This window comes from Haliotis rubra, unplaced genomic scaffold, assembly GCF_003918875.1.
Source record: "Haliotis rubra isolate DU_JTF1 unplaced genomic scaffold, ASM391887v1 Scf967, whole genome shotgun sequence".
NCBI classification, from domain to species: Eukaryota; Metazoa; Mollusca; class Gastropoda; order Lepetellida; family Haliotidae; genus Haliotis; species Haliotis rubra.
The window spans coordinates 71422-97972 of record NW_025767709.1 but is presented as its reverse complement, the minus strand read 5'-3'; the positions used below and the strand labels follow the sequence as shown (position 1 = coordinate 97972).

General features: G+C 42.9%; 2 protein-coding genes across 2 annotated transcripts in view; one reads left to right on the top strand and one right to left on the bottom strand.

The window, feature by feature from the left end:
* Positions 1 to 19457, bottom strand: part of LOC124265218 (rhophilin-2-B-like) — an 88382-nt gene extending 68925 nt beyond the window's left edge. The window contains 1 exon segment of the mRNA XM_046700011.1: positions 19340 to 19457. Coding sequence (XP_046555967.1) covers positions 19340 to 19457 — 118 coding nt within the window.
* Positions 4645 to 26551, top strand: part of LOC124265216 (RING finger protein 151-like) — a 34127-nt gene continuing 12220 nt past the window's right edge. Inside the window, exon 1 of the mRNA XM_046700007.1 lies at positions 4645 to 4803. The gene's annotated coding sequence lies outside the window, so the exon portion shown is untranslated. The remainder of the gene's footprint in view (positions 4804 to 26551) is intronic.

Here is a 26551-nt window from a genome sequence, read left to right as displayed (position 1 = left end):
ACTACAATTCGCTGATTCCAGAGTGTCCTGCCTCAGAGAGTATTGTGCAATTTTCCAGGTTTTCTAGGCTATTGCCTTTTAACGTCGCTTTGATTCCTCTTAAATGTGCAGCGAGAGCAGTGCGCAGTTACGTTGTAATCCACAGCTGCATATATGGCCATCCGTATTGCATCTCCAACCTCAATAAACAAGCGAGCGGGCGAACGAAACAAAATATGAACTAACAAAATAAAGATATGATTCTTTTCTGTGTAACATATTTTATGAAATTTAAAAAATAACTCACTCGGTAATGTAATGTATATATGATGGAGATCGAGTTGCTTTGCTTCAGAAAGATTTAAATAAGCCATGACACGCCATTTTGTATTATTTTCTGACATTCAGAGATGGGAAATACAGAAAACATACGGACAGATTATCATAATGTTAAAGGGTCTGTGTGCTTCTCAGAGCAATACAGTGCCGCGCCAAACATTCATTCAGGTTCAATCACGTTCAAGTACTTAAGCCATAGATAATCGCTCTAAATATACAATAATTAAAAACAATCACGAATAGTTTATACCACAGGGATTCGAATTACTGCTTGTGCAATATTTTTACAAAAATAAGAATCTAGACCTTTTCAATCGTATATTGTTTTTATATGTTATGATTAACATATATTCCAAATTTGAACGAAATCGGTGAAGAAATGATTTTTTAAAGAAAATTCTACCGCTACACTCATTCCATAAAATGCACAGTGGCGAGGGACCATGGCCCGGTGGTATAGACCGTTAACTAAGAATATTGTGATCACTGGAGGGTCAGGTCCATGGTCTAGTGCGAGGGACCATGGCCCGGTGGTATAGACCGTTAACTAGGAATATTGTGATCACTGGAGGGTCAGGTCCATGGTCTAGTGCGAGGGACCATGGCCCGGTGGTATAGACCGTTAACTAAGAATATTGTGATCACTGGAGGGTCAGGTCCATGGTCTAGTGCGAGGGACCATGGCCCGGTGGTATAGACCGTTAACTAAGAATATTGTGATCACTGGAGGGTCAGGTCCATGGTCTAGTGCGAGGGACCATGGCCCGGTGGTATAGACCGTTAACTAAGAATATTGTGATCACTGGAGGGTCAGGTCCATGGTCTAGTGCGAGGGACCATGGCCCGGTGGTATAGACCGGCCCGATAACTAAGATATTGTGATCACTGGAGGGTCAGGTCCATGGTCTAGTGCGAGGGACCATGGCCCGGTGGTAGACCGGTAACTAAGATATTGTGATCACTGGTCCAGGTCCATGGTCTAGTGCGAGGGACCATGGCCCGGTGGTATAGACCGTTAACTAAGAATATTGTGATCACTGGAGGGTCAGGTCCATGGTCTAGTGCGAGGGACCATGGCCCGGTGGTATAGACCGTTAACTAAGAATATTGTGATCACTGGAGGGTCAGGTCCATGGTCTAGTGCGAGGGACCATGGCCCGGTGGTATACCGTTAACCGTGATAACTCCAAGAGGGACCATATTATAGTGATCACTGGAGGGTCAGGTCCATGGTCTAGTGCGAGGGACCATGGCCCGGTGGTATAGACCGTTAACTAAGAATATTGTGATCACTGGAGGGTCAGGTCCATGGTCTAGTGCGAGGGACCATGGCCCGGTGGTATAGGCCGTTAACTAAGATATTGTGATCACTCGAGGTCAGGTCCATGGTCTAGTGCGAGGGACCATGGCCCGGTGGTATAGGCCGTTAACTAAGATATTGTGATCACTGGAGGGTCAGGTCCATGGTCTAGTGCGAGGGACCATGGCCCGGTGGTATAGACCGTTAACTAAGAATATTGTGATCACTGGAGGGTCAGGTCCATGGTCTAGTGCGAGGGACCATGGCCCGGTGGTATAGACCGTTAACTAAGAATATTGTGATCACTGGAGGGTCAGGTCCATGGTCTAGTGCGAGGGACCATGGCCCGGTGGTATAGACCGTTAACTAAGAATATTGTGATCACTGGAGGGTCAGGGTCCATGGTCTAGTGCGAGGGACCATGGCCCGGTGGTATAGACCGTTAACTAAGAATATTGTGATCACTGGAGGGTCAGGTCCATGGTCTAGTGCGAGGGACCATGGCCCGGTGGTATAGACCGGTAACTAAGAATATTGTGATCACTGGAGGGTCAGGTCCATGGTCTGGAGTGCGAGGTCTAGACCATGGCCCGGTGGTATAGACCGGTAACTAAGAATATTGTGATCACTGGAGGGTCAGGTCCATGGTCTAGTGCGAGGGACCATGGCCCGGTGGTATAGGCCGTTAACTAAGAATATTGTGATCACTGGAGGGTCAGGTCCATGGTCTAGTGCGAGGGACCATTGCCCGGTGGTATAGGCCGTTAACTAAGAATATTGTGATCACTGGAGGGTCAGGTCCATGGTCTAGTGCGAGGGACCATTGCCCGGTGGTATAGGCCGGTAACTAAGAATATTGTGATCACTGGAGGGTCAGGTCCATGGTCTAGTTGTATGGAGTGTGAACTATGTTACAACAGGCTTCTCACTACAGCCCCTGGTCCTTGGTATTTCATGTTTGTGGGTCTCAGTAGTTAATCTAAGATCTTCATCTGCGTTTCCCGTTGAAACAAACTTACACAAACCAAGCCTGAGTCATAACTTATGTTCTCGAGGATGACGAGTCCATCTTCATGGAAGATGGGTGTGACGCCAGCCCGGGTACGTACGTGTTAGGTGACTGACGGAGTGTCATGTGGAGCTGTGCCTGGGCCGGGCTGGGCTGGGTTGGGTCGATGGTGACACAACAGTAGGCGATACCATCCGAGGCACTGGCCCATGCAGTTACTGCTTGTTAAATATTGATGCAGCGCCGCGAGCAGCTGAAACACAATATCTACTGAGAAAAACAATGGCTTGGGAAAAGGCACACATGGCGTTAGAGACAAGCACACAATGATTTGGAAAATGAGATCTTAATAGTTGGGGAGATATTTCTCCTCATAAATATGGGTCTTTACATATCAATACAGTGCTTAAGCAAAAAAGATACAAAGGAACAGATATAAACATTGTGTCTAGAACGTTTTAATGCATTCAAAGTATTTGGAGTAAAGTATGCCTTTTGGAAATTGGCGGATTCCACTGTTGGGAACTTCCGAGGTTTTGTTTGTGGAATTCTTGTTACAGAATTGTGTTACTGAAAACTGTTCCACTCAGGCCGCTGCAACTTACTACAGTCAACTCTCGTTAATCCGACACTTGTGGTTGCAGAGAAATATGTCGGATTAACGAAAATGTCGGATTAATGAAAATGTCGGATTAATGTATTTGTGTGAAAATATCAATGTTTACTAAATGTCACGATCGTCATACTGTTGCATGCATATCAGAAATAGTAGATCTAGTTACATATATAATCACATAAGCGAACAGTTTCATATCTATTTCATGACCACATTGGCACAAAACTCACGTTTGTTTTTACCGCATATCAGCTGCCATTATGACCCGGATGTTGAATATGTTACAGTTTCCATACAACTAATTCCATAATAACATGTGGACGTCTAATGTACAATCAGGCGTTTATCATAACATATATAATTTATAACTTGAAAAAGTCTTTGATGGTCATTAACATCAAACACATCTAAGTAGTGTGTCAGAAATGTTTGCAAAGTGTTCAACGATGTTTTGGCCTCAGATAGCTTGAGTATATGTATATACAGTCGGTGCCTTGTGGGTCAATCATCCACATGTATTCAGTTAATATTGTCCTGGCATATGTGTAAATAGGGCAAGTTGCTTAAACTCATAACGTATAAGTAACATTTACACGTGCAGAAACAAGGGTCCTTATTATCATTTAAGGTCAAATCAAAGTGTAAGAAATTACATCTATTTGTGATCAGTTATTGTACATATATATATATATTTTAAATCATGGCACCTGGTAACTTGGTTGTCTTTGTCTCGTGTTAATTATGGAGTAACTTATGAAACATTATAATTTATGTATGTGTATTAGGCTTTCTACGTGTGAATAGATAAGCCAACATTATCTGTTTATAAGATTATCATGTTCATATGTTCCGACAGATCCGTGTTTTATACAAGCGTATTTAGCGACATAAGTGTATTTATGAAATTCACAAATATGATTTAGATTATTTATGTGTCAGCATTCCTCAGCCTTCCTGCAAACGACAGATTGAATTATGCATGTACAGTATTATCGGCAATGTACAAGCTATTAATATGTCACCAGCTGTTCAGCGTTTGATATCGACAACCCTTGTCACTGCCGGGAGAGATAGCACGTTTTAAACACGTCCCTCTCATAAACGCGGGTTAGAATATTGCATTTTGAACAGATCTTTAATAAAATAACTTTGATAACTTCACCCCACTTTATTGGATTTTTATCTGGCGTGTCATGGCTTTTAACACTGCAAGAAATAATCAAAAGAAGAGAGTTAAAATTGTCTTTCTCATGATGAGCTGGCTAACGTGGTGAAAAGTTACTCATCGATATCAGTTACCTCCCTTAGTTCGCTCGCACTCCGGGCGGGCGAAATCCTGGTAGTATCGGTTTTATCGCGTGTGTGAGTCAGGCTACGTTCGCAACGAAGTCATTTCAACAATTACCCATTGATTTTCCCATGAGTCACTCGGCTTGAGAGGAGAAGCCTAAATCCGCTAGAGCAGTCGTGTTGCGTGTGTGTAGCGGTGAAAGGGTTGACGTTGGACTACCTTACACCAGTCACAGACAATAACACAGGCCACTATGACGGGTAGACAAGGTAGGCCTTTGGCGTTCAGTCTTGTATACTGTGTATAGCGATATTGCACTGTGGGGTTCGGCATAGGGCTGTTTGTACTGATGCTAGCTAGTCTCGATGTATGAAACAGTACAGAGATAACGAGTAACTACAAAGGAATGACAGTAGCGGTATTGGAACCTTTTGTCCTTTAGCTAAACGCTGCTGAGCTCTCTGTCGTGGCAGTGTGCGTTATATCAACCTGTCAATGTTTATTTACGTGTATTTGCTATATGCATATGGTTTCTGTAACGAAGGCTGTGCTGTCACTCAGTCGGACATTGCAATGTACAAGTATCTAATTATCAAGAACTGTAAACGAACATTATACCAGGGAGACTATATAACGTTGTAGAGTATCCCTGATTATACCAACAATTAGGTGAATAGCATTCAGATATATTCGCTTCTAATGATGTTAGCATTTCAGTATCATAAGGCATCTCAAACAATATTTCAACAAAGATAACGGCTGCCATAGGTTTAATATTTAATGAAAAATATTGACGAAATATTCAAGTTAATCCTTAATGTGGCAGCAACTTTCTAACTTGGTTTCCGACATTCCGTTGGTATGTGCAGAGGTGATATCATACATGCATGAATGTATTCAAGGGTTTGGCCTACATGGAGGGTTGCCACGTTAGATCGTTGAGGTTATATATATATATATATATATATACATGGAGGGTTGTCACGTTAGAGTGTTGAGGTTATACACGGGCGTGCCCACAACGTCGCTTCCGCTTTAAGTCTCATCATGTCGATATCAAACAACAACGTTTACTCACTTCCGCGATGATATGTATTAGATTACAGGCTGTGGATGTAGGTGTCCTGTAGCAGGTTACGGCCGAGAATACAACACGACTTGGAAGAACTAAGTACGTGCCCGCGTCACTCGCTCGCTGTAACTGACAATGTCAATATCAAAGTGTCATGCCGATTGCAGGCCAAGTGGTGACGGGTACAAAAACAGGAGAAAATGAAATGTGCGTTTTAAGACTAATATTAAGAGTGAAGTCCTCCTATATATCAGCAGTAAACAGGTTCGGATTTGGATGATGCCATGCTATGAGTGAGTGTGGTTTTACGCCGCTTTTAGCAATATTCCAGCAATATCACGGCGTGACGAGCGAGCGCTAACCACTGGGCTACCCTACCGCCCCGCCATGCTATGAAGTGTGAAGTACGCAGTGTGTATCCACGTGTGTATTTGTGTTTGGTGAGTAACGTCAACAGTAGTCCATTACGTCCACGTGAACAGTATACTAGTCCCATAGAGGGTCTTAGCATGAGCGAGTGAGTATGGTCTTACGACGCATTTAGCAACATTATTTTAAGAAATATTACGACGGTGAACGCCAAAAGTAGGGTTCACACTTGTGTCCCGGGACATGGGCTTTACGAGCGAACGTTTGAACCACTTGACTAGTAAACCACCCCTGTAACATATGGTGGCCGTGTTTGGTGTCTATACGCTTAAACCATGATCAGCGGATCCTGCCGATCTAATTCTGTACAATTAATTTCCTAGTCTTTGAAAAAAATAACTATAGCTTAACAGAACAACATTTCGTTACGTAATTTGACAGTTTCATGGATTACAATGACACATTCAGGTTTCAAAAACACAACCTTGAAATGAATGCTGGGTCAAGTGGAATTTTGTCAAAGTGGGCGTCACGTCGATGTATGGAGTCTTAACCCAACAACTCTGTCTGTAATATGTGTTGATAATACGCCAACGCACAGCCTTGGAGTTTATCAAATACATTCCATGAGACAGTGTATCGCAGCATACGCCCAGTATTGCACCACCGCGTATACCGCATGCATTTAACACGTCGGTCAAGTTACACAACTGGGGCAATATCATGAAAATGACGTCTTTAAAACAACAGTGTGTTGAAGGTGTTGGCATCATCCTACCATGGTTCGGTTCACCATGGTAACAAGCCAGAAACTATGACGTAGACGGTAGCCCTATATGTAGATTATATTGATGCGGGATTGCTAAACAGGACATACAAAGCAATAACCAGTAAACTAACATCAGCTTTTAATTGTGTGGAGAAATGCATCTCATAGTCAGTGGAACATTGGATGTGCACATTGGTGGAATGGTCATGCCCTCGTGACGAGCGGTATTTCATAGATCTACACGTGTATTTGATATACCTGATCATACACGAGTATGTGATTATGGTCGACCATGCATTTATCATGAATATATTGTCATGACAACCTGCTTTGTCGTTATAAAGGTTCTGTCGTTACTCTACAAAAAGTGAGTCATTGTTATCACCCTCGCCGCTTTCCGAAACTTGCAAGAAGGCTCGTCCCAGGCGGACGCGAATCTTTCCACGCATGGAAAGTACTGTATTGTCTCCATATAAGGTCACAATAACACATTGTCGTGTATATTGTATATAGAGAGGATGCATTCGCCGAGATTAGTCAGACAAGAAGACTTCCGGTTTTCCCTGAATGACACACGAGGTCACGAATACTATGTCATTTGGTGATGTTATCGGAACATACGTATTTGTGAGTACAGTATCTCGGGGTTTTCTAACAGACCACCCCTACCTTCCGATTGTATTGCCCGACTGCCTATATAGCTGTAACTCTTAACGGACGCTCACGTAATCAATACCAAAATACCCATGGCGTGTGCTAGCGTTCAAAATTGAATTTTTGCGTCTGTTTCTGGTTTTCGTTTTGTTTTAATGTGATTGTAACCTCGTTTGCCATATGTGTGGGCGACTGTTTGTAGTGTATTGAGTATCGGAGACCAGGGACAGTTCCGTCAGCGTAATGGTGTTTATGTCCGACTGGTATATGTCTGTGTTCTCCCAGGACTGTGTCTGTGTCTCTGTGTCTGCTGGATGAATACACGTCTGTGTCCGTCTGCCTGAAACAACAAACCAAGTATATATCACTGTCTCCTGCTTCATATGTATATTGTCGAGTGAGTGAGTGAGTGAGCGAGCGAGCGGGTTTGTTTTGGAGTCCTTTTGGTGTAGGAAAGAGATGCAGTTCTCTGACGCTGACCACGTGGTGAACCACGTGTTAATCTAGCAGCACGGGTATTAACAGACATAGTATTAGGATCAGGGCGAATATGGGATTCGAACCCAGAGACATTGAACACCGGCATGCCTAATGGACACACAATATACAATACGCTAAAACGTATATATCATCGTCCCTATGCGGTGAGAACAATGTCGGCATATACTTGTTATCGTTTGTTTGTGACGATAGTATTGCAGGCATATATCTGTTATCGCCCGTATGAGATGGCAATAACGAAGGCATGTATATGTTGTCTACATGTGATATGTTTCCGTTCGACACATTAATGTCACCGACTGTCTGTCGTCAGACAGGTGTACACGTGTTCGCTGTCTGCGATGTGGCCACGTCGTGGCTGTGTAGGCCTGTGACTATACATGGCCGCCACTTGTTATCGCCAGTCTGCGGTAAATCAAACGTCATTATACCTGTTAACGTGTGCTATATCGCCAGGTGTATATGACTCATATCTGCATGTGATAAGGCGGCATGTGTTTGTTGGGATGTTTACATGGTGAGATATGTCTGTAGTCAGGGACTGGTAGCAGTCCTCTGGGGACTCCTTGGTATTGACCTCTGTGTATGCTACATATGTACTTTATGTCAGTCCTACTGGAGGTCCATATCCCGCTGGTGTTGACCTCTGTGTGTGCTGCATATGTACTTTATGTCAGTCCTCCTGGAGGTCCATATCCCGCTGGTGTTGACCTCTGTGTGTGCTGCATATGTACTTTATGTCAGTCCTACTGGAGGTCCATATCCCGCTGGTATTGACCTCTGTGTGTGCTACATATATACTTTATGTCAGTCCTACTGGAGGTCCATATCCCGCTGGTATTGACCTCTGTGTGTGCTACATATGTACTTTATGTCAGTCCTACTGGAGGTCCATATCCCGCTGGTATTGACCTCTGTGTGTGCTGCATATGTACTTTATGTCAGTCCTACTGGAGGTCCATATCCCGCTGGTATTGACCTCTGTGTGTGCTACATATGTACTTTATGTCAGTTCTACTGGAGGTCCATATCCCGCTGGTATTGACCTCTGTGTGTGCTACATATGTACTTTTTATGTCAGTCCTACTGGAGGTCCATATCCCGCTGGTTGTTGACCTCTGTGTGTGCTACATATGTACTTTATGTCAGTTCTACTGGAGGTCCATATCCCGCTGGTATTGACCTCTGTGTGTGCTACATATGTACTTTATGTCAGTCCTACTGGAGGTCCATATCCCGCTGGTATTGACCTCTGTGTGTGCTACATATGTACTTTATGCCAGTTCTACTGGAGGTCCATATCCCGCTGGTATTGACCTCTGTGTGTGCTACATATGTACTTTATGTCAGTTCTACTGGAGGTCCATATCCCGCTGGTATTGACCTCTGTGTGTGCTACATATGTACTTTATGTCAGTCCTACTGGAGGTCGACATACCGCTGGTATTGACCTCTGTGTGTGCTACATATGTACTTTATGTCAGTTCTACTGGAGGTCCATATCCCGCTGGTGTTGACCTCTGTGTGTGCTACATATGTACTTTATGCCAGTTCTACTGGATGTCCAGATCCCGCTGGTATTGACCTCTGTGTGTGCTACATATGTACTTTATGTCAGTCCTCCTGGAGGTCCATATCCCGCTGGTATTGACCTCTGTGTGTGCTACATATGTACTTTATGTCAGTTCTACTGGAGGTCCACATACCGCTGGTATTGACCTCTGTGTGTGCTACATATGTACTTTACGTCAGCCCTACTGGGAGACGAGACAGTATTTCCACTTTTATCATCAATCTAGGAAGAACTTCCAAAGAACACGTTAGCTTGTGCATATTTATCTTCATGTTTGTCGTAATTTCGACATATATATGTACATGTTTTACATACGCATCACGTCTGAGTGGTAACTGAATGTATTTTTCTCATACCATGTTTACAACTGAATACGCATGCATAATGATTAATATCATGGCTTTCAGAATAGAGCAGTCCTTCAAAATATCAAATTTCTGCATGATCAACATAATTACTGATTGGTTAATTGATGGGAATGTACACAATAACCAGTTGGAAGTGATAATGTTCGTGGTTGTTGTTGAGTGAGCATGCCTTTGTCCTTTACACATGGAACTAACATCGACTTCATGCCACATCTAGAAATATTGACAATTCTCATAACACCGCTCGCCTATTTATCATCATTATTAGAAACTATCAATAGTTCTGATAATACCAGCAGGCCTAAATTGGCAGATTTATCATGTAATAAATACATTATTACCTATAACACAGTGAGATCGGTGCCGAGATAGTTCCCGAGTCAGCGCTCGGCAAGGGAAATCTGCCCCTGCTCAATAGATCACTTGTGAGCCTACACACAGCCCTGTCAATAATAACTGTCTTCAAATCGCCTGCATCAGCGGATGTTCGCCTGGCGGTCAGTGGAAGGATGTGAGTGAGCACCGTGTCAGGCCGGACAGCGGGGTCAGACAATAGACGATATGGTCACGTGCGAACAATGTGTCTCTCGAATGGTATACGGTATCATGGGTATAGTCACGTACGAATAATGTGTCTCTTGAATCGTGTACGGTATGGTCACGTACGAACAATGTTACACTCGAGTCGTATACGATAATGTCACATTTGAACGATGTTACATTCGGGTCGTGTACGATAATGTCACATTTGAACGATGTTTCATTCGGGTCGTGTACGATGTGGTCACTTACAAACACTGTTACACTCTGTTCATGTACGATATGGTCACGTACGAACAATGTTTCACTCGAGTCGTTTACGATAATGTCACATTTGAACGATGTTACATTCGGGTCGTGTACGATATGATCACTTACAAACAATGTTACACTCTGTTCATGTACGATATGGTCACGTACGAACAATGTTTCACTCGAGTCGTGTACGATAATGTCACATTTGAAAAATGTTACAGTCGGGTCGTGTACAATATGGTCACTTACTTACAATGTTACATTCGGCTCGTGTACTATATGGTCACTTACTTACAATGTTACATTCGGCTCGTGTACTATATGGTCACTTACTTACAATGTTACATTCGGGTCGTGTATAATATGGTCACTTCCTTACAATGTTACATTCGGGTCGTGTACAATATGGTCACTTACTTACAATGTTACATTCGGCTCGTGTACTATATGGTCACCTACAATGTAACACTTGGTTCATATTCGATATGATCTCATAAAACAATGTTGCTCTCAGTTCAAGTACGATATTGTAACATACACGTAATGCTGCGCACAGGGCGTGTACAATATTGTACCACATACGTAAAATGTTACACACTGCTGTGTACGATATCTTGGATCGCAAATCAAATAACTGTCATATCGCGAACAAGAGAAATAGATAAAAAAAACAGTAGTTGCCGAGCCAGACTAAACAATGAGTGTGTCGGCGTTATTGCTGCTGAAGGTTATATACCAAGCCGTCCATAATCTCTGGTCTGTCCAATAATAGTTGAAGACTACAGTTTTCACTGCACCGAATCAAAATCCGTAGTTTAAGATTAGTAGTTTTCGTAGCTTTCATCTGACAACTGTAATTGGTTTATTTCGTGTAAGACTTTTGTTTTTTAAATGTACACCCATCCAGTAATTAAACCTGACCATATTATTTAGTATTTAGTGCTTCCCTTTTTAAGATGATGATAGAATGTGGTTACTGGTATTTTCAAGGGGTGACATTTTGTGCGGATCTGGGGCTGGTCTGTTTAGCTTCCTGTACTCGGTTTGAAATGTCATAACTGATGCGACCAACATAGGGATTACGGGTTATTGTTTCCCAGCAGCCTACATGTGACTGTAGAGATCACGTGTCATGATGTAGGTCGTTACTTGTGATATAGTTTGGCTGGTACAGACTCGATTATTTGCTGGCGACTTCATCGGACTGGAACTTTGGCACTACTAGTGAAGCTTTTCTTCTGGATGACGGTATCCCTGTGGTAGATGGGTGCAAACCGAATTCCCAGGCTCGATCCCACAGGGGTAGAATCTCTGAAACTCATACCTGCTGTGCCATGGCTGAACACAATCTTCATGCTATGTCAAGCCAAGGTTCCTCTCTATACCCTTTACTTTATACGTTTCCGCCAGTAAGACAGTATGTTTTAATATATCCTCGATTACACAAATCTTAGCGTTCTGAAAAAGATACTTTGAAATATATTCCATAACGTCTTTTATGTTTCGAGGCAACAAAACCAAGATTGCTTGTCGGGGCTAGAAACACACAGAATGCTTGCTCTTTGTGGTTGTGGTTGTGTTATTTGCATGTCAAACCTCGGTCAAACGGTCTGTGTTTCGTCATATTGACATTGCAAACAGCACCACGCTCGGCCTGTCAATATCATAATGGATTATAACAGCCTGTCAACCGGTCGGAGACACGTCAGCGAACAACAGGACTAGACTCAATATTGAACACGATATGCCTACTTACAAATGTCAGTAATCTGTCAAAATCCCTCGTGTTATGTCGTAAATACCAGACCGTGAACACTCCACACCTGATAGTTTCACTTTGAGTAGGATGTGGATTGTTGGCGGTCGACATTTAGACGGGCTAGCGTCCTAGTGCAAGCTATTATTATCGTTGACATCTGCACAAATCAATTTATCTTTCTCGATTGAAAAAGCTCAGATGTCGACTGAAATATCAATAACGTTGTTTCATTTTTACGGAGTGTGGTAGTTAATACGAATATGATTACCCATTAGTTAACAGTTCTGTGGCGATCATTTTCAGCTGCGAGACGGCCGCTTGAAGTATCTTTACGTCAAGCAGCACTGAGTGGAATAAATAACTATCTTGATTCACAATCAAATTACAAACCATGAAGTCGTTGAACGCCTCCTAAGGTCCTATTAGGTTTTATGTTGTTGATGCTATATATTGCTGTTGCCGGTGCTGTTGAGTGGTATTTAGAAGTTGGTGTGAACAACGGGGAAAGTTCTATGGATATACAACGTCTTTAGTGTTGTTGTTGCTGTTGCCGGTGCTGTTGTTTCTTTGAGTGGTATTTAGAAGTTGGTGTGAACAACGGGGGAAGTTCTATGGATATACAACGTCTTTAGTGTTGTTGTTGCTGGTGCTGTTGTTTCTTTGAGTGGTATTTAGAAGTTGGTGTGAACAACGGGGGAAGTTCTATGGATATACAACGTCTTTAGTGTTGTTGTTGTTGTTGTTTCCGATGCTGCTGCTGTTGATGTTGTTGTTATAGAATGTTATTTGAGTCACTGCACCAGCAATAAAGAAAGGAGGCACCTGGTCCAATATAACATTCAGAGCACCTACTGAACAATTTGGCAGAATTGTCAGTTGGTTGGTCTATCAGGGGAATTACCTCTCGACTTAATGGATGGAATCCTATTACTAGTATTAGCTTGTGGTGAATAAAGGCCAATGCACACTTGCTTGTGCGCCAACAGGTTGTATACAGTTGGTTGTATAAAATGAAGTTGCATGCAGTTTCGTGTTTACAACCCGTGAGGATCCGGGTAAGACTTGATCTTCAGCAACCCATGAGACACTCCTGGAAATGGTATACTGGATTGAAACGATGCTTAAGTGATCAATCAGGACGCGCGTATGTCGATGTATCCCCCCACACATGGCTGACTCTGTGCCGTGATATGACTGGAACATTGTTCAGATCGTCATTAAACCCAGCTCACCCGCTCACCCACTCACTCACTCACTCACTCACTCACTCACTCACCCACCCATCCACTGTAGATGCGTAAATCGATGCTCATGATGTTGATCACTGGATTGTCTGGTCCAGAATCGATTATTTACAACCCCCACCATAGCTGGAATATTGCTGAGTGCTGCGTTAAACAACAAACCAACCAACGAAACATTCAGATCGTCATTAAGCCCAACTCACTCACTCACTCATCTATCGAAAACGTGCTTTCGTGTGTGTGTACTTATACTTTCCTATGTTCCGCAAACGATAGAGCTAGTTAAAACCGCTAAACCCACTGATCTCTCAGTGGCACTACCGATATCGAACAGGTTGACCTGTTTGATGCCGTGTGTCGACACTGCATGGAGATTTCTAAACAACAATCCTGTTCAGAGCTTCACATCTCTCTTTCTCTGCCCGGACAATGTATTTCTACAGGGATTGTTCGCAAATGCGTCGTTTTGCAGTGGACAATGCGATTATTTAGCTTTCAGTATTCAATCGCTGCCAATTGTACATTTCACCTATCAGCACGTGATGACTGATTCCACTGATATTGACGTCTCTTGGCGGGATTGGGCGTGTGGCCATCGAGTCATCAATTTGTGTCAAGTATGCCTTTGTACTTTAACGCTGAATATTCTGGCGTTTTAATTACAAAATGAATCACGCTGTCCCTGCAAAGCCTCCATTGAAGTAACAATTCGCGACTTTCCTATTGTTACATTAGCATCTGGAGAATACAATAGTGCTGTCTTATGTTCCTAGTGATTCAACCCGTGAAGGTCCGGGTTAGAATATTGATCGTCAGTAACCCATGCTTGTCGAAAAAGGCGACTAACGGGACCGGATGGTCAGGCCCGCTGCCTTGGTTGACACATGTCATCGGTTCCCAATTGCACAGATCGATGCTCATGCTGTTGATCACTGGAATGTCTGGTCCAGACTCATTTATTTACAGACCGCCGCCATATAGCTGGAATATTGCTGAGTGCGGCGTAAAACTAAACTCACTCACTCACTTCTTGGGGGCGGTGGGATAGCCTGGTGGTTAAAGCGTTCGCTCATCACGCCGAAGACCCAGGTTCGATTCCCTACATGGATACAGTGTGTGAAGCCCATTTCTGGTGTACCCCGCCGTGATGTTGCCGGAATATTGCTAAAAGCGGCGTAAAACTAAACTCACTCACTCAGTCATTCCTAGTGATTCTGAGCAATTTAGTGAGTTATGATTTCACACACGTTTGAACAGTGTGGACAACCCACATTAGTTATATTACCACGCGCTGCTCAGTGACGAACGAGGGCACCCGCCTGAGACGACAATAGTTCATCTGTATCATGGCTACCTGCCCTTACCGGCAACAGAAACCAGTGGTCGATAGCAACAGCACACGTTATAGCAAGTGGAACATGACGATATGAACACACGATTAAGTCATCACCTTTGTGTCAAGCGATGACTGGTCCCTGTATGTTCCGTCTTTACTCTTCGTTTTGGCTCGTCACGCCGATGTCCTGGGTTCGATTCCCTGAAAGGATACAATGTGTAAAGATCATTCCTGGCGTTCCCCATTTCCGGCAAATCCATATTCACCTATGAGTAACCGTACCCATGTATGTCCTTACTGTGGGCGGCTAGTCTGTTCTTGGGCTCTAAATCATACGGTTGTCTAGTCGATTCTCAATTTGTGAGGTTCACAGTTTAGAGGAAAATACTGATCTTAGCTTTTGTTGAGTTTTCGATGTGTCTTTTGGCAGAGTCACCAGGATCATCCGTATTTTGTTACCACTTGTTGTCCTGCGGACTTTGACTAATGTTTCCGTTTAGTTGTAGAATCTTGATATGTGTTAAACCAATTACAGTATATCACGAATGTTAATCTGAGTGGCCACCTGGTTTGTCTCTCTCGGGTCCACTCGGCCTTTTCCGGCCTCATGGGACATGTTTGAGCCGATTGCCGGCTTGACGCTAATAGTGAATAAGGAGTATTATGCTGTCGTAGAGAACTTATCTGCCACATTAGGCCCGATTATCGCTGACATATGACCCATGATTCCAACACGCATGTATTAGTATCTGTGTCTGTCAGTCTGCATTTACATGCTTGTATGGATCAATACAACCAATATGCCCCACAGTAGCAGGACGTTAGACCTGGAGGGACTCCACAGTGAAGCTGCGTTCACCCGGACGCCACCGTTCCGTGGGTGCTCGGCCAGATTAACGAACTGTACCGCCCCTTCATGTTGTGTTTGAAAGGTATTAATGGAGTGGAAGATTTATAGTAACACAAGGCCTGGATACGACAACAGGACAACAATATGTTTGGTGATTGTTGTTTAACGCCCAACACAGAAGCTGTAGCTGAATGACGGTTGTCAGTAAATAGTCGAGTCTGGACCAGACAATCCGCTGATTGACATCATGAGCATTGATCCATGGAAACAGGATACGGTGACTACTTGTGTGTCAATCAAGTCAGCGAGTCTGACCGCCCGATCCTTCCAGTAGCCCCTAACGACCAGCATATGTTGCAGAAACTGTTGTACGTGAGACATCCACCAATGCCATGTATGGGCTAATTGCCCCAAGTCTCGACCATTAACTTGATACACACGTTCCTATACTGGTGATTCTGTGGCAGGGTGTCCTGATTAACCAGGTTCGGACTAAGGAGGTCGCGCTATTCACGGAAGGCGTTCTTAGTCCCCGTGTATTCCCCAAACACACGTGTATACACTGTGCAGAGATGTTGCATGTATTAATCATAACAATACGTGCACCTACAGTACTATATACATGCAATACAGTGTGGGGATGATCGAACTCCCGCTATAGCACAGAGGGCTGTACAGATGGTAGATCAGTACTTGTATAGAGATAGTAGATTAGTAATGGTTGTACACAGATGGTGCTTGCTGTACATTCGCTAGGCCTGTTGCCCTCTCTGCGATATCAAACCGATGCCTCATGCTCGCCTCCTGCTTGCTGAAGTCGATAGTAATCTCCACGGAGTCAACCAGTCTGATGCGTTATCAAAAATAACAAAAATGTTATTGCGTGTGCTTCGGTAGTCGAAAGTCAATACCATTTCTATTAGGTTAGATGAAAGGATGGAATAGCAGGATCCATCAACAGCTGACATATAAAAAACGTCGGTAGTGTTTACAAAGTACATATCCACGTTTAGGGCACACCCATGCAGGGCAATCACAATTGTGATGGTTACATTAGAACTTCCGCCATTACTGGCCATTCTGTTTGCCATCCTCCGTTTAAGATTAATTTTGTTTGTGAATTTTATCTGACACCTATTACAGTATGTAAATTTAGGTCTGCGTCAGGGTTAGCTGTACGATCTGTATAATGCGGTTGATGACTGACGTCGGAAATAGTCGAAGTCGAAGGTCGACGGCGTGGTGTTTAGAAATGACGAGAGCCAACTTTCTCAATCATGTGTTCGAAACATTTTAATTTCGTTTGTCTTTCACTGAGAGGATAATATACATGGTCCGTCGGGGATTAATCCCGGTCCGTAAGCTGTTAGTCTGATCCCGCACCAGATGCATGGTGAACAGTTACTGGAAGTAACAGTAAACAGCCGCATCCCGGATGGGACTCAACCCAACAAAAGTTCTAGAATCTGTACTTTACTGAGAACGCGTAATCCCAAATATAAGACATGCTTCATTTTACCAAATGACACTCTTTGTTCACAGTTACTGACAATCTATTACATTATCACCTACAACCAGGTGTGTAACAATATTAACTATAAGCTTGTCCTATGTTTAGATGGCTTGTACCCAATAGCTATACAGTGGTCAAGCATTGCCAGGTTTTGTAAATGTAATACTCTGTGTTGCATCGTGTGTTATAACTTAAAATCCTGCATTTGGAAGGGGTATTAACGTAAGCCATAAACAACCAATAATTAATGTTTCAGCCATAATTGTCGGCGATGTCTCGGTGGCTGATGGTGTAGTTGTGTAGCTACACACGTGTAGTAGATGTTGCTGTGGTGTCTCTCCGTGAGGTCGTGTTGACATACTTGTGACGGTAACACCCACGTCATGTTCTGACAGGTCTCCCTGACCTGCTACTGTGTCCCAGCTTCCGGAAGTTAAGCTTTAGCTCACCTGACTCGTGTTTAGTCGGTGTATTACGTGTCTGCGATGTGTAATACTCGTGTTACCTTAGTCGCTGAATTGGCTTCAGCAGTGTCTGATTTCGCCCACCTGGTTACCACAGAAGTGAATTAATTAGGTATGGACGGTGTGGTGATTCAACTGGTTGTAACTGACAGCATTTGGTTACATTTATGATTAAATTCAGCTGGTTTTCCCTCAGTTAGATATATTCTCCTTAGCTCACCTGGTGCCAGCGGCATGGTGAAGTGGGGTGCAGTGAGCTGTCGCACCTGGTTACCACAGGTCAGTCAGCTGTATTGGTTGTCCTGAAATTGCGTTAAAGAGAGCTCACCTGCTACAAAAACCTATTTTGCTTACTGTTCACAAAATGTAGATTAATATATTTTCTGGGCACGTGACAATGAAAAGAGATGTATGTTATATTTTAACGAAACACGGCAGAATTTCTGCGATTTGTCGTTTCAATATGGCAATAACAAACTGTATATGAACATGTTATCCACATGTTGCCCTCGTGTGGAGAAAATACCTACTACTTATATTAACAGGCAGTCAATCATGGAACTATGTCATTAATACATAGTTGCACAAATAGGTCAGACCACCAATATACACCAGCTGTATACGTGATATCAAGGCTGCAATTAGTGGTATCCCCACAGGCGGGATACATTCCGTACATTACACTCTAATAATGATAATAATTATCATAATCGCATACGCTAAGTGTTATTATGAGATGGTTCAGCTAATTTTGTTTGTTATTGATTAACGTCCCAGTATACCAGTATGGCATAGATAAGTCTGTGCTGCTGATGATAACGATATGTAGTGGTGACATTGATATCTGATTGACTGACCGTGTAAATCCATATTGCATTTAACTGACTGACTGACTGAGTTTGGTTTTACGCCGCTTTTAGCAATATTCCAGCAATATCACGGCGGGGGGACATCAGAAATGGGCTTAACACATTTTCCCCACGTGGGGAATCGAACCCGGGTCTTCGGCGTGACGAGCCAACGCTTTAACCACTTGGCTACCCCACCGCCCCTCTGATGTAATAGTGTATGCCTGAATTCTGAAGTGTCACATTGAACAGGTGCTCGTAATGGCGTGCTCGCACGTCTCGTGTTGTGTTCGTTTAGTTAAATGCAATAGCGTTGGCTCGTCACGCCGAAGACCCGGGTTCGAATCCCCACATGGGTACAATGAGTGAAGCCCATTTCTGGTGTCCCCCGCCGTGATATTGCTGGAATATTGCTAAAAGCGGCGTAAAACTAAACTCAGTCAGTCAGTATTACATCAGAAAACCATTCTCCCGTACATAAGACAAAGCTAATCATATATATCCCCCCTTGATGCTGTAAATGCCTCGTTCTTGCCCGCCCGGGACATGTATTTTATTGGCTGTTTGAGTCGGGACCTACATGAGCTACTTGCATATACGATGTAGCTCTTCGGGGACACATGTTGATGCTGTGTAATGTCTGTGGTAGCTTGTTGGACCAGCCGGATGGTTCAGATAAACAGATCTCACAGAGCATTGGCGCAGCTGTGTAGAGGAGCTTGTAGACGGTGGTGTAGTCGGTGGCCTTGGGGAGCCTCTCACAGCGGTCATCGACTCGAGTGGGAGACGTTGATTTATTGGTATGCATTGAAACGTGATTTTGTAGATGTGGTGATGTTTTCATATCAGTAACGTATGTGTAGACTTAGCTTGACCTGCTTCAGACGGCCAAGGAGAGATGATACACAAGTTACTGTCGGGTTGTTTGTAGGGAGGTGACACCGAAAAAGATTATAATCGTGTTGCAACAGCGATTTGAACCACCGATCCTGCCGGGTCTTAGGGAAGTAACTTTGTTATGTCTTTTAAAATTTGTCATTGCGGGACAATACCTGTTGCTATGGAGTATGACATATTCTTTAGAAACATATGATTTGCAGTTATATTCCTCGACAAAAGTATGGTTCGTTATGTCACTGGAATTGGCCTGTGACTCTGGTCTGTCTTCTGTACATCTGTCACTCCACGCAATATTGTCCAAAGCGGCGTAAAACATGGTTACTCAGCCAGCATTTAGACATCATTAATTCAGCCCAAAAGAGTCGACCCGACTGCCTTGTTCCGGACCTTCAACAGAGCAGGGTCGAGGAAGTGTCTACTTTTATTCGTATTAAGTAGTAACATTAATCTGAATGTGTGGTTACTAGAGCAACGGTTTGGGAAGGTTTTTTCCATCCATAGCTGCCAATATGCACCGGGCCCCCAGCATAGTGTTCTCCACTTCAAAGGTTCTTCGTTGTCTTGGAGTCTCAAAGAACTTCCTCTTCCGTTGAACAGCGTCCCTGGCGGGCATGTAATCAAATACAACCAGGGGGAGACAACCGCTGACCGGGCACACAATCTTCAATGCAACATCACTCATAGGCTCCGTTCAATAAAAACGTCCAGACCCCCTTTCGCTTTCTTTGATGCATCCCCATGGGGCTTTACAGTAGTCCCGAGTCCGGTCAGTCAGGGCAAGGCATTACACAAAGGTCTACTATGGGTTACAGCATTGGCGGTTGATGCTTTTACGCTTACTGTGACTGTAGCTTAGAGACACTAACAGCATTTACCATTTCAGTGTCAAGATGCATGTAGTATTTCGTAGTGAAATAATTCCTCATTGCTAGGGGAGGTCAGTGAATATGAAGGGGTATTGTATAACTCCGCTGTCATCAACAGGCCAGTACCTCAACAGCTGCCTTATGTTTATGCACGAATAACAGAATTGAGATCGTGGCTCTCATGCTTTAACATAGTCACACTTTTGACTTGTACGTCGGGACCTCGTTCCACAAAGCGATCTAAATGCAACGACCCTGTAGGTCTATGTTAAAGTCTGGAGTTACGATAGTCGTAGCTCTGTGGTCGCTTTGTGAAGCCGGGCCCAGCTGTTTAACAAGGGCCTGTACCGAGGTTGGACCAGACCATCAAATGACTTAATCTTCCAGTCGGACAGTCTGACAACCTGATCCACTCCGGGGCACGTTTTGACCATGGGATCTTTGCTTTGTTTGAGGAGAGGGTACCCAGGTTTAAACTGTCGCCTTAAATCCGCCCATTATCACCAGGGGCGGTGGGATAGCGTAGTGGCTAAAGAGTTCGCTCGTCACGCCGCAGGCCCGGGTTCGATTCCCCACATGGGTACAATGTGTGAAGCCCATTTATGGTGTCCTCCGCCGTGATATTGTTGGAATATTGCTAAAAGTGGCGTAAAACTAAATTCACTCACTGACGATTATCACCATGAAATAGTCCGACTGGTGAATGTAGTTATACATATCATTAACTCAATAGATGCATGCCGCAGGTGATAACAACACGCTAGTCGGGCATAACTAGACAGTTTTGTAAAAATGTGGAATTACCAGTCTGTTCGTCACAAGCGGATAAAGAGCGGCAATAATTCTAAATAAATAAGCACTGTGTCCGCTGGTTTCCGGCTAATCAATAGCCACGCGGCGGGTCGCTTTCTTCTCATTTTCTTTCTATGTCCCAGGAAATTACAAATGAATTATTCAGGGGTTAATGTTGTAGAGGAATTTTCATTATTTTCAGTGTCACTTACAGTGAGGAAAGTCTCACTATCCACCTAACTACCCATGTTGGTATAACTACAGTGAACGTTTCACTGGCACGTGATAGTTGGATGCGCTCGCACTATCCCCATAACTATCCATGGCGGTATAACTACAGTGAACGTTTCACTGGCACGTGATAGTTGGATGCGCTCGCACTATCCCCATAACTATCCATGGCGGTATAACTACAGTGAACGTTTCACTGGCACGTGATAGTTGGATGCGCTCGCACTATCCCCATAACTATCCATGGCGGTATAACTACAGTGAACGTTTCACTGGCACGTGATAGTTGGATGCGCTCGCACTATCCCCATAACTATCCATGGCGGTATAACTACAGTGAACGTTTCACTGGCACGTGATAGTTGGATGCGCTCGCACTATCCCCATAACTATCCATGGCGGTATAACTACAGTGAACGTTTCACTGGCACGTGATAGTTGGATGCGCTCGCACTATCCCCATAACTATCCATGGCGGTATAACTACAGTGAACGTTTCACTGGCACGTGATAGTTGGATGCGCTCGCACTATCCCCATAACTATCCATGGCGGTATAACTACAGTGAACGTTTCACTGGCACGTGATAGTTGGATGCGCTCGCACTATCCCCATAACTATCCATGGCGGTATAACCACAGTGAACGTTTCACTGGCACGTGATAGTTGGATGCGCTCGCGCTATCCCCATAACTATCCATGGCGGTATAACTGTTCTGAACTTTTCACCTGCACGTGATAGCTGAGTGTGACGTCACTATCCACATAACAATCCATGATGATACTGCTACAACGAACTTTGCACAGATGGGAGATATGTGGGTAGTGATACCATATCCAACTGATTGCTCAAACCCCTATAGTTAGTGAGCGTGCCAAGGGCAAGGGGTGCTGGGGTATAGTCTCACTATCCACATAACTATCCATGCACGGTGATATAGATGTAATGAAAGTTCAAGATGGTTTTATCCCAAAACTTCCACATCCCAAAACGTCCACATCCCAATACCACCACACATTGTGAAAACAACAACTCCTCACCACCCCTTTTTAGGTAATAGGATAGCCCAGGAAATGCACGGAACTCAAACAACAGATAATGATACATCACCTGGCTTAGTAGAATAGAGATTTTAGTAGAGAAGAGAGCAGTTAGTTAATAAATGTGAAATATATATAATATAAATTCGTGCATATTTCATGCAGGCAAAAATTGTAAATTTTGTTTTCTTGTTTTACCTTGAAATGTTGTTGATTACGTTTATAGAATTCTGAATTTGCAAAACATAAATTATGCAAGCTTAATGTACATTTGATGTAGATGTATGTCAAAATATGTAGTTTTACAATATAATGAGTGTTGAAATTTTATATTTATTGCGTAAAAGGGTCCAACAAGCCAAACAATTCCTTTCAATTCTGATTTGCAAATATAAAGTAACATGTACCGAAAAATTCCAAATGAGAATATGAATTGTATTATGCTTACTTGAGGCTCTACTGCCAAACATACTTGCACTACCAAATCCAGGCATAAACACATAAATCAATTATAATAAAATAAGGAAATTGATAATGTTATGGTATGGACATGGGCATTAATTGTTATGGTAGTGACACAATAACGGCAGTGACATTTTTAGTAGTAGCCAGTTTATATGTTTACTTTAAAAGATGGTTTAATGAAATTTGTCAGTCAGATATTTCAGTATGTTTTTAAAGAATATGTAATAGGCAAAAGACCCTGACTTAATAAAATATATAATTTATTACTAAGTGACAGTTTGTATTCATTACTGATTAATGGGTTAAACCATTACAGACTGGGGTAATCAGTATTGTGAAGTGTGTGCAGTCAACCACAAATGTTGTTGTTATAAGCTGTGGAAGTTTTGGGATGTGAAAGTTTTGGGAGGATACCTTTAAGATACACGGGCGTAGTCTTACTATCCACATAACTATCCTTTAAGATACAAGGGCGTCGTCTTACTATCCACATAACTATCCATGCACGGTGGTATAGATGTAATGAACGTTTAAGATACAAGGGCGTCGTCTTACTATCCACATAACTATCCATGCACGGTGGTATAGATGTAATGAACGTTTCAAATGCAAGGGCGTCGTCTTACTATCCACATAACTATCCATGCACGGTGGTATAGATGTAATGAACGTTTGAGATGCAAAGGTGGTCTTGCTATGAGCATAACTACCCATGCACTTTGGTAATTTTCAAATGCAAGTCGTCCGATGCCAGGTGCAGTTTTGGTATGGTCTTACTATCCATATAACTATCCGATGCCAGGTGCAGTTAGGTATGGTCTTACTATCCATATAACTATCTATGATTGTGTTACTGTTGTGAATGTGGTACTTGACTAGCTTGGTGTAATTACCCATGACACTATCTTTGACGTTAAAAACTGCCGGACAAAACAATAAATACACCCATGTTGATAGTGGCTAATCAATAAACAAACAGGAAGTTGTTATTCAATGTGAGCTATGTGATAAGGGAATCATAGTTCCGTTTTGGAATTAATGTCGGCGTTTTCATGCTAGTAACTTACTGAAATCTGTTTTAATTGTTTGGCCGTCAAGTTCATACTTTTGCCCGACTGTTTATTGGTCCTCCTGTCAGAAAAGTTATTGTTCAAAGTGCAAAGTTGCGTCCCCTTAGGATGACCAAATGGCGTACGTCTGAGACCTGCATCACTAAGACTTTCCACCTACACCAAACAAGGGCGGTGCCTAGTGGTTAAAGCATTCGCTCGTCACACCGATTCCCCACATGGGTACAATGTGTGAAGACCATTTCTGGTGTTCCCCGCCGTGATATTGCTGGAATATTGCTAAAAGCGGCATAAAACCATAGTCACTCACTCACAACACCAAACTACAGTACACACCATGGTGTAACTGTAATATTGATCCAAGAATTAATGTCAAGAAACTTACTCACTCACTCCATCATCTGTGTGGCGTGATTACCACCTTCTTTAATTGCCTGTAATTAGTAGATGCGCGTATGCACGATAAGCTCCATCTCCAATCGCTATATCGTGGTCTTCCTGCTTGATACTCGGCGAATGTTCACGCCCAGGTTTGACCAGCACAGACTTGCCAGACCTATCAACAAGGTCAAGCCATTCACCTTTCGACTTAAATACATTCCCAGACAGCAAACGACAGCAGCTCAGGTGAAATATACTCAAACTAGATGTTTGGACACATTATAGAACACATTAACCATTTACGAGCGCGCAGATTGATGGCATCAAGCCGTCTCCATGGTGATTTCTTCTGATAATGTATATCAGAAGACAGCTATGTCAGCATTTTTCTTGTGACAAACATGAATGGAATTGTGTAAATTTTATATTATCATGTATAGTTTTCAAGGCGGAGGGTGGTGTGGGAGGGTTTTGGACGAAGAAGACATCTGTGAAGGGTGTTATCCGTCACCTGACCCAGGTATCCCAATCTGGATCTTGTATAGAACCAGTAGCCGCAGTAACAGATTAATTGTTTCATTTCGTGCTTCCTGTAATAATGTCGGTCGAAGAACCGTAGAACGTAGAAATGCATTTAGTGATCGCGTGTTACTTCCGGTCATGTGATCTGTTCAGTCAACACCACCAACGATGAGCGTAATCGTTTAATTGCCAGGGTGTTACATTTCTCGTATAATGATTGTGTTGACTGATATATCACACATTCCTATAATTGATTATTTTACTGATATCCCAAACCGTAAAACGATTTCACATAAAATCCTCCTCTAGAAAATTGGCTTTGGGGAACAGTTCCGAGACATCATTTCCACCTTAGCTGAAGAGTGTAGCAAGTTGAAGTGATTGACGTGGAATCCGTGTCGCGATGGGTGTAAGGGGAATGAATGTGTATATCTCCTTTTGTGTGAAACATTTTTTCTGATTTTATTCACTGACTCCATCCTTGAGATTTCCCTCGTGTGCTATCATCACGTTATATACATCCTCCATGTCGATGCAGAGGCTGAAGTCTCGCCGTCTCGTGAATGACCACGTGGTGTGTTCAGCATCTCGCGTTGCCTCGAGTCAGCTGTTTGCTTCATGCGCCATCTTCTGCACCGTGTCATTAGGGGCGATAACACCTGCTGTCTCCATGCTGCATGCCACTAGTCATTAACCATGCCGTTTGCATAGGTGTCCTCCCATTTGTGAGAACTCCCAGTTGTGAGACACATTAATTAATGGTTCAGTGCACATAGGTGGTGTTTCCACATCCCTACAATGAAAGTGGGATCAGCCCAGCCCAGTACCCACAGGAGGCATAGTTCATTGATGAGTTGATTAATGAAATAGATTATCAAAGATTATATTTACAAAGAAGAAATAGTTCATTGAATATTTTGAGACTGCATGACTCTTTGGAATTTGGTAGGGCATTCCATAAATTTATTGTGTCGGGTAGAAAGGGTTTGGCATAAGGGGCATTTCGACTGTAAATTATTATTTCTTAAACTATAGCTGGTAGTTTCGGAGACGGAGTAAATCTGAGTAGGTAAATTAATTCCTCTTTGATCATGAAGTTATCTACACAAAGTGTTTAATTATTAAAGACATTTACCTGAGTATGTTAATCAATTTATCTTATAAAGTTTCATTAAGTTACCTCCACAAGATTCAGTTACATAGCAAATCAGTAATTAGCTAGGGTGAATCCATTCTATCAGACAGGGGAGTATGGTGTGTTTTCGTTGTTAATTACCTACTCCACTGTCTCATAATGGGAGTCTCACAAATGGGAGTTCTCACAAATGGGAGTAGACCTTTGCATAGATGCTGTGTGGATAGTGAAGCCACACTCAACAACCATGTAGTCATTTCAGAATGTTTTTCATTACTTCCTTGAATGTCCATTGTATACTATTCAAAGACATATACTGTTAAAATCTTTAGAACATATTGTCAAAAATAGAACACTGATTGATATTAATCTTATCTTACATGGCAATGCAGGTCTCTCAATAATTGAAAACCAGAATATTTTCAAATATGTACATATCTATATCTCCCAAACAAAACGCTTTCTCAGTTAACAGCTGTTATACATATCCTAGCCTATG